Source organism: Astatotilapia calliptera, chromosome 14 (genome assembly GCF_900246225.1).
Source record: "Astatotilapia calliptera chromosome 14, fAstCal1.2, whole genome shotgun sequence".
Lineage (NCBI taxonomy): Eukaryota > Metazoa > Chordata > Actinopteri > Cichliformes > Cichlidae > Astatotilapia > Astatotilapia calliptera.
This window is the reverse complement of record NC_039315.1, coordinates 19,335,690-19,345,978: the sequence shown is the minus strand read 5'-3', so window position 1 is coordinate 19,345,978 and position 10,289 is coordinate 19,335,690. Positions and strand designations below refer to the sequence as shown.

At 44.7% G+C, this 10,289-nt stretch overlaps 1 protein-coding gene across 1 annotated transcript; it reads left to right on the top strand.

Annotated features, from left to right (window-relative positions):
• The first annotated feature begins 838 nt into the window (after nucleotides 1–838).
• On the top strand, nucleotides 839–9,914 carry ccdc92ba (coiled-coil domain containing 92Ba). The gene is made up of 4 exons (XM_026192778.1): nucleotides 839–1,286; nucleotides 1,534–1,674; nucleotides 6,063–6,110; nucleotides 8,624–9,914. The coding sequence occupies exons 2-4, from the start codon at nucleotides 1,542–1,544 to the stop codon at nucleotides 9,355–9,357; spliced, it is 915 nt and encodes a 304-aa protein (XP_026048563.1). The 5' UTR covers nucleotides 839–1,286; nucleotides 1,534–1,541; the 3' UTR covers nucleotides 9,358–9,914.
• Nucleotides 9,915–10,289: the final 375 nt, after the last annotated feature.

The following is a 10,289-nucleotide window of genomic DNA, read 5'->3' as shown; positions in this document are numbered from 1 at the left end:
CAGAAAAATCAACTTTTCTGATGATCAGCTACGATTTTCAAATTTAGGCTATATGTGCATCTACCAGGAGGCTGAGGGGGAGTGACAGTCGAGTTTTTGTTTTTTATTCTCTCGCCTGAAGGAGGGAGTATGTAATTGGATCTATGTGTTTGTCTGTCTCTTTGTTAGCACTCTGGCATCCACAGTTTTTGAGTTTGTGTTAAATTTTTGTGACGGTAGATACCGGGGCTGATTTAATTTTGGTGAAAATCTGTTCAAGGTCATGCCTCATGTTGAGAACCACTGCAGCAGTGTCTCGCTGTCCACGGTGCTGGAATCACGCGCATCCTTTTATTAAAGTGCACAAAGCAAACACGCTTCGTGCACGCGAGGCTTTAAAGTTTCGCGTCTTCACACGCACGAGCTGCGCCTTGATCCTCCACAGCAGCGGGCAACCTTTTTTGCGCCACGGACCGGTTTATGCCCGACAATATTTTCATGGACCGGCGTTTAAGGTGTCGCGGATAAATTCAACAAAATAAAACTAGTACCGGTACCGAAAAAAAGAAAATTTATTCATAACACACGTGAAAAGACCCAGGAAAACCGAGTAAACGATAACAAAATAACGCTGAAAACCGATAAAACCCTGAAAACTATACATTTCACACCTGAGCCTCAGCTCTCGCGGCCCGGTACCAAACGACTCACGGACCGGTACCGGTCCGAGGACCGGGGGTTGGGGACCGCTGCTCCACAGAGTCGACTCGGAGCGGTGATGTGCCGCTCAGCCAATCAGCTGGCGGACTGACCCCGTCGTACGATGTTCTCGCGTGTTCTGGTCACGATGGCTTGTTTTCATCACCGTCTTCAACTCGCTGCTCATCCAGCAGCTCGATGACGCCTCAGTTGGTGGGAGCGGAGGAAAGGTGCGCACGTTAAGAAAAAAAATGGACTGCGCACTTTGCTCGTCGGTTTTCAAAGCAGCTTCATGTTCCTGCTGCTGATGATCGACCCTGCAGATGTTTCAGCAGGGATTGTTTTTGGTGTCGGCGGATCGCGGTGCCATGCGTCGTTTTGCATTTTTACGCACCCATCCAGCCTCCTCCTCCTGCTCTTCCTCTGATCAAACAGCGTCACATGCTGCTGAAAAGCACTTAAACGCTCCAGATAAAATGTCTGGGTGAATGCGGCAGCCCGCAGGATTTGGACCGACGCCGGAGGCCAGCATGCTCGGACCGGAGGACGTATTTATAACGCTAGCAAATCACATTTCTTCACATTTTGGTACTTAACGTCAATTTAAGGTAAGCAGGGACACTTATATTATCTAATGAAATATAAGTCGAGGTTATCGGTCAGGCTTGATTTTTTTTTTTTTGGTTATCAATGCCTTATTTATAGCTCCAGCATGACCTCAATTCCGAGCGGGCACTTCCCACTGAAGACAAAGTTACGTGGAGCCGCTGGAGCTCCTAGGTTGTAATCTGAATTTCTAAGTTAGTGTCTGGCAGGAGTAAACGCAGATTCTCTCCCCTTCTCTCGTCTCTTTAGACTCAGCCATGGGCGATGAGAGGAGTTTGTCTCAGCAGATAGAGGGTGTGGAGAGGAGCATGGTGTTCCTCAGGAAGGAGCACCTCTCCATGCTCCATGGTCTTCACCTGGAGATCCTTTCCCTGCAGAAACGATGCACAGGTGAGGGGTTCTCAGCTGCTGTTGCTGCTGTTTTTGAAAGTAAAGCCCTAAAAAACTCTACCTGACCCCCTACTTCTACTGACGCTAAAAATATATTTAACCACATGGCCTTTAGAGAATCAGCAGGAGTACTTCCTGGCTTCTTTAACCTCCTAAGACCCGAACTCTTTCATGGCATGCATTTTTAAATTCTCTTTGCTATTTGGACTGATTGGGACCTGATGAATGCAAAAACAAAGAATTACCAGATTTTTTTTTTTTTTGATTTTTTTTTTTTTTACATGATTTTTGCTTCTGAGAAAAATGAGATCCACATATCAGGACATTTGTTTTAAATTTCGACAGAACAGTGGCAGTATAATGTCCTCGTAAGTGGATATCAGGCCCTTGTAGAGCAAGATTTAGTATTTTGGTCTAGACAACCCAAAATGTGATGACCACATATGTGGAAGCCAGGTCCTACGAGGTTAAATCAGTTTTCCTCTTGGGTTTCTGCTATATGTTTATTTTAAATGACTTCTGTTACTTTATAGAATATAAGATGTGAGGATACACAATGTCTGAGTGTCCAAGATGTGTTTAAAAAAAATTTTAAACCCCTCCCAAAAAAAGTACCGAGTGGACACTGGAAGGTACATTTGTAATGTACATTTTAATTTTTAATCGTTTGCGGTCTTATGAGTTCATATTTAATTGAAGAATCCTTTTGGCTAATCCTCTTTAGGCATTGCTGGTGTTCTGCAGCTCTTTATTAATCAGCTAAGACCAATCTAATTGACCTTTTACCCTCAGAGAAAGGATTTACTGAGATTTTGGAAAACAGCCTTCTTTGAATGGGGTTTTAACCTCACAATAAACCATCAGACACTCTGATATTTTGATCCTGTCATTTCCCTGATTTCACTGAATTATAACATTTAATTTTTTTAAGGAGACACATCCACTGAGCTAAAGCCAGTGTGTGTGTGTGTGTGTGTGTGTGTGTGTGTGTGTGTGTGTGTGTGTGTGTGTGTGTGTCCTCATTGTTCTTCTAATGTGTGTCTGCAGCACCACTCAGTGCCAGACAATGCTTACATGATGATGTCATGCTACAATTCCTGTAGATTGCATCATTTCCTGTTTGGTGCCTAATGGATGGTGCCTTCTTCCATTTAATCAAGCATCCAGATGCACATGAAAACACACACACACACACACACACACACACACACACACACACACACACACACACACACACAGTCTGGTATTAGCCTTCTTGTGGAGATGTTTTTGTTTATTTCTGGCTAACCATCAACCCTGTTATAATAATTCTAGCTTAAAAGCCTAAAATAGATCATCATTGGTTGGGACGTGAATCCTGTTATGTGAACAGTTTTTTGTCCCCAGTGCACAACCAGCAGCACACACATTAGTTAATTGACAGACACAGAAATACACGTGCTTTGTAATGAGTCCATGGGTCCTATAGCTTTAGTAATCCATACGAAGAGGATTGCAGGGGGTGGAGGAGGATGGGGGAAGGGCTGGGTCCATTATTTTGTGTTTCTCCCGCACACATGTCACATCTGCTCAGTGCAGCTGCGTGTGGCAATGACACCACCAACAGAGAGAGAGCTGGCCTGCTCTTTGCCATCTCCTCCTCTTCCTTTCCTTTTGTTTCTGTGGGCTCTCCCACTGTAATGTGGGGCTCTTACAGATTGTTTATAGCAGTGGGTTTTGTTTTTTTTTTGGTCCACATGGAGCTTCAGTCATATTTCTGTCAGCTGCAAGGAAACGAGGCCAAACCTGCGTAAAGACAGTACAGTGCATTTCTGCCCCCAGAAGTACGTGTACACAAATAAATCATCTTTCCTCAGCAGTTGGTGGCATCGGCCTGCTCTCCTCACTCCAGTTTGCTGTTGCCTTTAATTTCCACATTCCTCAGAGGTTTCTGTGGGATTGCACTCACTAAAAACAATACTCAGCAGCTGTTGCTGCTGAACATCTTTAAAGCTTCTCACGATGCCGTCGGGCCAGAGTGGAAAAGCTGTTAAAAGGTTTTCCATGCAAATGTCTTTTTAAGGCAAAGATCAAACAGTCGTATGTATCTGAACAAGCGAGGAAAAGGAAAGGAGGAGAGATGTCGCTTTTTTTGTCCGTGGTCTTTGAATATTTGCTTGTCACGGATTAGTTAGTTTTCTTTGCTGAACGTTTTTATTTGTAACTTGAGGCAGTGAAGAACAGATAGGCTAATGCAGTTTGCAGGACTCAGAGGTGTACCCTGCCAGCTCACTAATAAAGCGTGGAAGGTTACTGCAAGGTTGGGCTGACAGTGTTGTTGTGCACGTTAGTTCTGCCTTTTTTCTTTTTTTTTCACTGTTCTCAACTCCAAGAGTTTCCTAATCAGCACATAAAGGCGCTTCTCTCTTCATGAGCTACAAGCTGCATCACTGTTTGTAAATGAGGTCTTCCTGTCTGGTCTAATGCGTTTTTTGTGCATCCCAGAAACGAGTTGCATTTGTCCTTCCAGATATCTTTCCAATGTTCAAGGTTGAATCGACTAAACAAAAGCCTTGAACGCTCAGTCAGGCTGCAGGAGATAAGACTGACCTACAAAGTGTTGCACACGCTGGATATTGCAATGTGCTGAGTGACTGATTTTCATTGTGTCAGGAATAATTCTTAGAGTTACGCTTATTCTGTGCTCCCCCGCTGCTAAATGAATTTCACGGAGTTTCAAGGCTCATGGAAGCTGTGAATGAGGGTGATAACTAGAAAATAAGATGCTTTCGAAGTCACTCACATTTGGGTGCAATCACTGAGTGTGCCTTTCTGGAGCTCCCCTTTTCTTTTTCACGCCTACCTTCCTTCCTTCTTTAACTCCCAACCCTCCACCCTCACACCCCCCATCTGTCTTTCTCTCTTCATGCCAGCTGCATGGGTGGGTGTGCTACAGTATGCTGACTGCAGAGGGAAGGAGAGAGGGTGTGACAGAGAGAGCAAGAGGAGAAGAAAGGCTAGGGATAACCAAGCCACACGCACATGATGGTACAGCCTGTTCTGTATACACTGCAAATTCTTCCATCAAAAAAAAAGCCTGAAGTTCACTGCTCATAATTTCTGACTTAAATAAACTCGAATATCTCAAGAGAATAAGAGTTTTTCTGGTCACGGGGGAATTAAATGAAGCACCGCTCTCTGTGTTGTGGTGTGTGCAGAAAAAGGCTGAATGTGGAGATTTTCCTGCTGCAGTCAGGCTGCTGTGGATGACCGTCGAGATGACTGACAGGACAGACACAACCAGCAGTCTGCCCCTCTGCACTCACTTATATGCAGAAATATAGTCCAAAAATCACTGAACGACTGAATACTTCAGTCTGACACATTATCTTAACATATCAGAAATGCTTTATTTTATCCATCTAAAAATATGCTGCATATCACACTGAGCATCTTTTAACATCACTGCCACTATTTAAGACTGTTGCTCCTGCCTGATATACCCCTAAAAAAGGCATTAATGGCTTGATCTTTTGATCAGATGCGTTTTATTGTCCAGAAAAGCTGCTGAGTTTCTAGTGCCTCTAATCTGCTTGCTTTGCTTTTATGGCTCAAGTGAAATGGACTCAAAGGCGAGCGCCTAATGTGAGACATAAAAGCCAGACAAAGCATACAGCAGACACAGATACAACAGAGAGATGCACATCTTCACTCAAGTGCTATACAAGGGGGGGAAAAAAGAACTATTAAAATAATGTAAAGGTACTTTTAATGATATGATTGTAAGCTGTGGCTTTAAGTTGAAATGATTCTCTCGTACAAAGCACGACAGGATGTTTAGCTTCATCGGATGTTTTATTAAATGTGGCACAGCTCACGGGGATTGCATTTTTATTTAAATATATTCTGATTACACTGAGAGTGGCTCCACAGTGTAGTGGTTTACACGTTTGTTTAAGAAGCAAAAGATCCCCGGCGGTGGCACGAAAAACTTTTGGGGTTGGATTTGCCAAATCAAACTTGCAGAGAGATAGCTGGTAAAACAAAATATACATCAGAAAAGCAGTCAAAAGCAGCTTTTTCCACCATGCTGATTTCACTCCTATATCCCAAAAATAAGGATAATAAAATAAAATGCTAATATGACAAATGTGTCCTTACAGATCCAGACTGTGGCAGTCTCTAGCACTCAGTCTTTGATGTAAAGTTTCAGATTTTGTTTCATAAATTATGCATGAGCTCGCCGAGGATGTACTGCATCGAGCATCTGTTATGTTAACCACCAGCAGCAGCAAACACAAACTGTCAGCATACAGCTTTAATAAGACTCTGATCGCCTGCGTTTAATCTCTGATTTTTTTGATTTCTCTCTCTTCCCGCTGTCTTTGTGTGTCTCTTGCATTTTTCAGAGTTGACAAGCGAGTTGAAGATGAAGCCTCCGGGCAGGAGTCAAATAGGTATGTTTGAGTTCACATACGCTCCCTTCACAGGCTCTTCCTAGTTCTCCTCTCTCTGCCGTGCCTGACTGTGTTCGTGCCTCTTGGATTTTTGTCATCTTTTTTTGGCTTTGAGGACACAAAGACAGCCACATGTTTACATCTCCCCGAGCTAGTTTTCACTCACCCTCCCCATACTCAGCTTTAACCCCCAGATGACCCCTGTCTCTCGCCATGCTTCCACCCTTGCATCCTCCAGGGGACAGATCTTTGTCGGCCACCGCTGCCTCTCTCTTCAGGAGGGAGGAGTCTCTGGTAAAGCCACGTGTGTAAAAAGATGCTACAGCTTCACACGTAAGATGAAGAAACTGTCTCAGCGGCTAAAGCGTACCTCGTGAAGGTGGCTCAGTGCAGAAAGAGGCACCATTTTGTCTCAGCGAATTGGAGACAGACTCCAGAAAGAGCAGTCAAAAGGCTGTATAAATGTGCGTGTGCTTGTAAAGAGTGCGGGAGGCAGGGGGGAGGAGTTGTGCCTGGCTGCATTACTCAGCCATTAGATCCCATCTACTTTATCCAGGGCAGGTTATCCCCCCACTCACGATACATCATGCAGCACAGCCCTGTGTTCTCCTCCTCACCCCGGCAAATTGATCCATCCTCTTTTTTTCGTCTTCTGCTCTCCTTTTTTCCTCGAGGTCCCGGTGGGGGTGTCCACTTACAGATTTTGCTGAGAGCGAGAGAGAAGGAGATGTAGCAAACAAGAGAGGAAAAGAAAGGAGAGAAGTAACAAGGGGGAGAGAGGAGGGCAATTAAGGCAAAAGGAAAGGCGGCAGAGTGCAGTCAGCTGCAGACATGGAGGCGTATGGATGGACGTAAAGTTCACATTAGGTAGTTCTATAGCAGGCGTATGAGTTTAGGTGGGGTGTGGTGATGGGCGAAAGAGAAGCCGGTCGGCCTTCAGAGGATCGATCCTGTAAGAAAAATGGAGAAAATAAAGAAATAAATGAGTAACAGAGATGAAACCCAATAAAAGGCCTGTCATGGACAGAGAAATTACATGAATGGGATACCATAAGCTGCAAGATGTTACAGTTTGGACCCCCAATTTCAAAGCTTTTGTCAGTATATGAAGCAGCTTATTAGGATTTTTCAGGTCGGTTTCCCTCTGGGCAGAAGGGTCAATGCCGGCCTCTGTGGTTATAATCCCCTGCTCCTCCTGCTCCTCCAGCAGCTTCTCCTGCTCAGTAAGCCCTGAGGTAACCGCACTGACTCAGGGCTTTTCACCCATACCTGCCTCTCATCCCTGTGGGGAATTTTACTGGAATAAAAAGAGATGAAAGCTCGTCTACAGAGGCAAAAAGGAGAAAAAGCAATGAGCAGTTTGCTGTGTTGAACACGACCTTGGCAGAGAAGGCGTTTAGTAGTAGCCTGAATGAAAGTCTGTGTCTGTGCAGTCTGTTTAAATGTGGGACTGTGTTGTGAGGACAAGCTTTGCATACTGTACAGAATATAAATGCTTATGGAGCAGCATTAGCTCTGCTTTGGTGATAAGAAGTGAAACACATGAATCAAGCTGTAGCTTCTGTTTTTCTCTGATCCACAAATTCGGCATGTGAGCATCAGTCGGCCTGCAGTGGGCAGGACATATTAAAGATATCAAATATCACAGTAACACACAGATCTTCCCATAATATGGACCGAACGGCCTCACAAAAAACGACCCTTCATTATCAAACATCAGAATGGAAACGAGGACAATATTAGTTTGATCCACTGACCAAAAAAAAGTGATTGATCGAGAATTTTGATTATTTATCAATCAGAAAATATTTATCTTTTCATTTTTTAGGTCAGGAGAAAATGTTTATATTTCTCCAGAAAAAAATCATTCTGATTATTTTATCACATAAAGAAAAATGGTGGGATGCCCACCCCAGGATGGAAATGAGAGCAGGAGATTGACAGATGGATCGGTGCAGCGTCTGCAGTAATGTGGATGCTGTACCGGTCTCAGCTCAGCTCTGTCTTCATGGTGATGACGCAGCTGAGCTTCACAGCAAATCTGACGATTTACTGGTCGATCTGCGCTGTTATGGCCATCAGCTGTGGGTAGTGACCAAAATAATTCGATTGCTGATGCAAGCGGCAGAAAATGAGATTCCTCTGAAGGGTGTCTGGGCTCCTTAGAGATTGACTGAGGAGCTCGGTCACTTAGGAGTGGCTCAGAGTTAATGCTGCTCCTCCAGATTTAAAGGAGCTGTTTTGGCGCCTCCTAAATGAAGTATTTTGGGCATGGTAAACTGGGAGGAGGCCCTGTGGTAGGAAAAAATGGATAATGATGTTATGAGGGAGCACCTCAACAGTTGAGATGGGTGGGACATGGGAGGTCTGGGTGTCGCTACAACAGAAGATGGATTGATGGATGGTAAAACAGAGGAGAGTATGTTGCATACCAGAGAGGTTTCCATAAATGTGAAACAAACTTTATTCTGAAACTCTACATGTTTATAATTTGCATTTCTGGTCTGCATCAGAATTGCAGGAGGAAGAGGAGCTCTTGGAAGCTCGCAGTCTGGAGGTTGAAAACCGCCTGGCAGAAAAGGAGTGCGTCTTGGGAGAGCTTAGGAAGGAGCTCACTCAGAAAGGGGCTTTGGTGGGAGTTCTCAGAGCCAATCTCAAGCAAAAAGAGCGCCATTTTCTGGAGGAGCTGAAAAGCCGCAGCCACTGTTCGACCGTCCTTAACACGGAGCTGCAGAAACAAACCGAGGCTGCGGCATACCTCTCCTTCCAGCTGCACGCTGCGAGGCAGAAACTGCACCAGCAGCGGATGCAGCAGAGGCAGGGCCTGCTTTCCAGGGCCAACAACCAGGGGCTCCAGTACGGTGCTGAGTATAACTCCACAGTTTCTCCACAGATGCTTTCAGGAGCTTCGCCTTCTTCTCCTGTGGTTAAACCAAAACGTAAGAGCGCTAGGGCTTCCTCGAGAGTTGAGCGTTCCCGAGAGTGTGTGCCGACAGAGAAAGTGACGGGCCCTGCAGAGCCCACAGCCATGCCGGACCCTGCTCTCTTCCTCCACCCTCGAAGGCACAGGGCCCGCTCCAGGCACAGTGCGGCACAAAGACAGCCTCCACTGGGCATGGAGAAGGAAGAAGAGGAGGACGATGAAGGGGCAGGGGGTGGGGAAGGGCCAGTGGAGCCCCAAGATGAAGCTGCTAGACTGGTGTCTTCAGCAGCAGCGCCTCCCGCTGCGGAGACGCAAGCAGATTAGTAACTACTGTGACATGTGCATTTCAACCACTGTATCATCTGTCAGACTGTTAATGGTGATAACTGTTGTTCTGCACCTTGACTGAATCCACACTGAGACTGGTTTTAGCCATTTTATTATATCACACTCACTATACGCTCTTTTTAAAATATGAACTTTGAAGTAACCTTAAATAACTCGCAAAAGTCAGTAAGTGTCACTTTAGGTCAGTCTTTTAAACTAGAAGGAATTGTTTACACTGCTGTCAGATACTCTCTGCATACTGCGGGGCCTTATTTTATGGTAGCCCCCCCTTCTTGGTTTGAGTTTGACCGTGGTAGCAGTCATTTAGAGTGGACTAGAAGCTGCTGTGGTAGTTGTGTTACCCAGGCAGCTGTGACCTTTAAAGGCCCTTCATAAATCACCCTAGGTGGCTGAGTGTTTGCGTGCGGCACAGCTGAATATATCTGAGGTGGTAGGCACATGAAAAAACGATTGATCCCCAGGAAATTCCTCACTTTGAATAGAAACATACATAGTTTGTTGTTGTTGTTGGGTTTTTTGGGTTGTTTTTTTTACTTCTTTTTGGAAAAAATCCATAGCCATGCATCAAAGTCCCCGGTGTAATCTGAAAAACAGAAGTAATCAGTCCAGGCAACGATTTTTAAGGAAACTTGCTTTAAATAACTGCACGGTACAAATCACATTTTCACAGCAGACTTTAGATATCTCTGTCAGTTTTACCTGGCATCAAGGCCGTGTCTAAAATGAATATCATGCTCACTCAACAGGCACTAACTGCCAGAGTTACTAAAATGTTGCCCGGCACAGTAAAAAGTACTATCAGCATCCAGAAAGAGATCACAGTGACAAGATTGCCTGTGATATGTTGATATTAAATATGTAATTTTGGGAGTTCCCTTCTCAAGGTGCAAAATATAAGAAGGAGAATG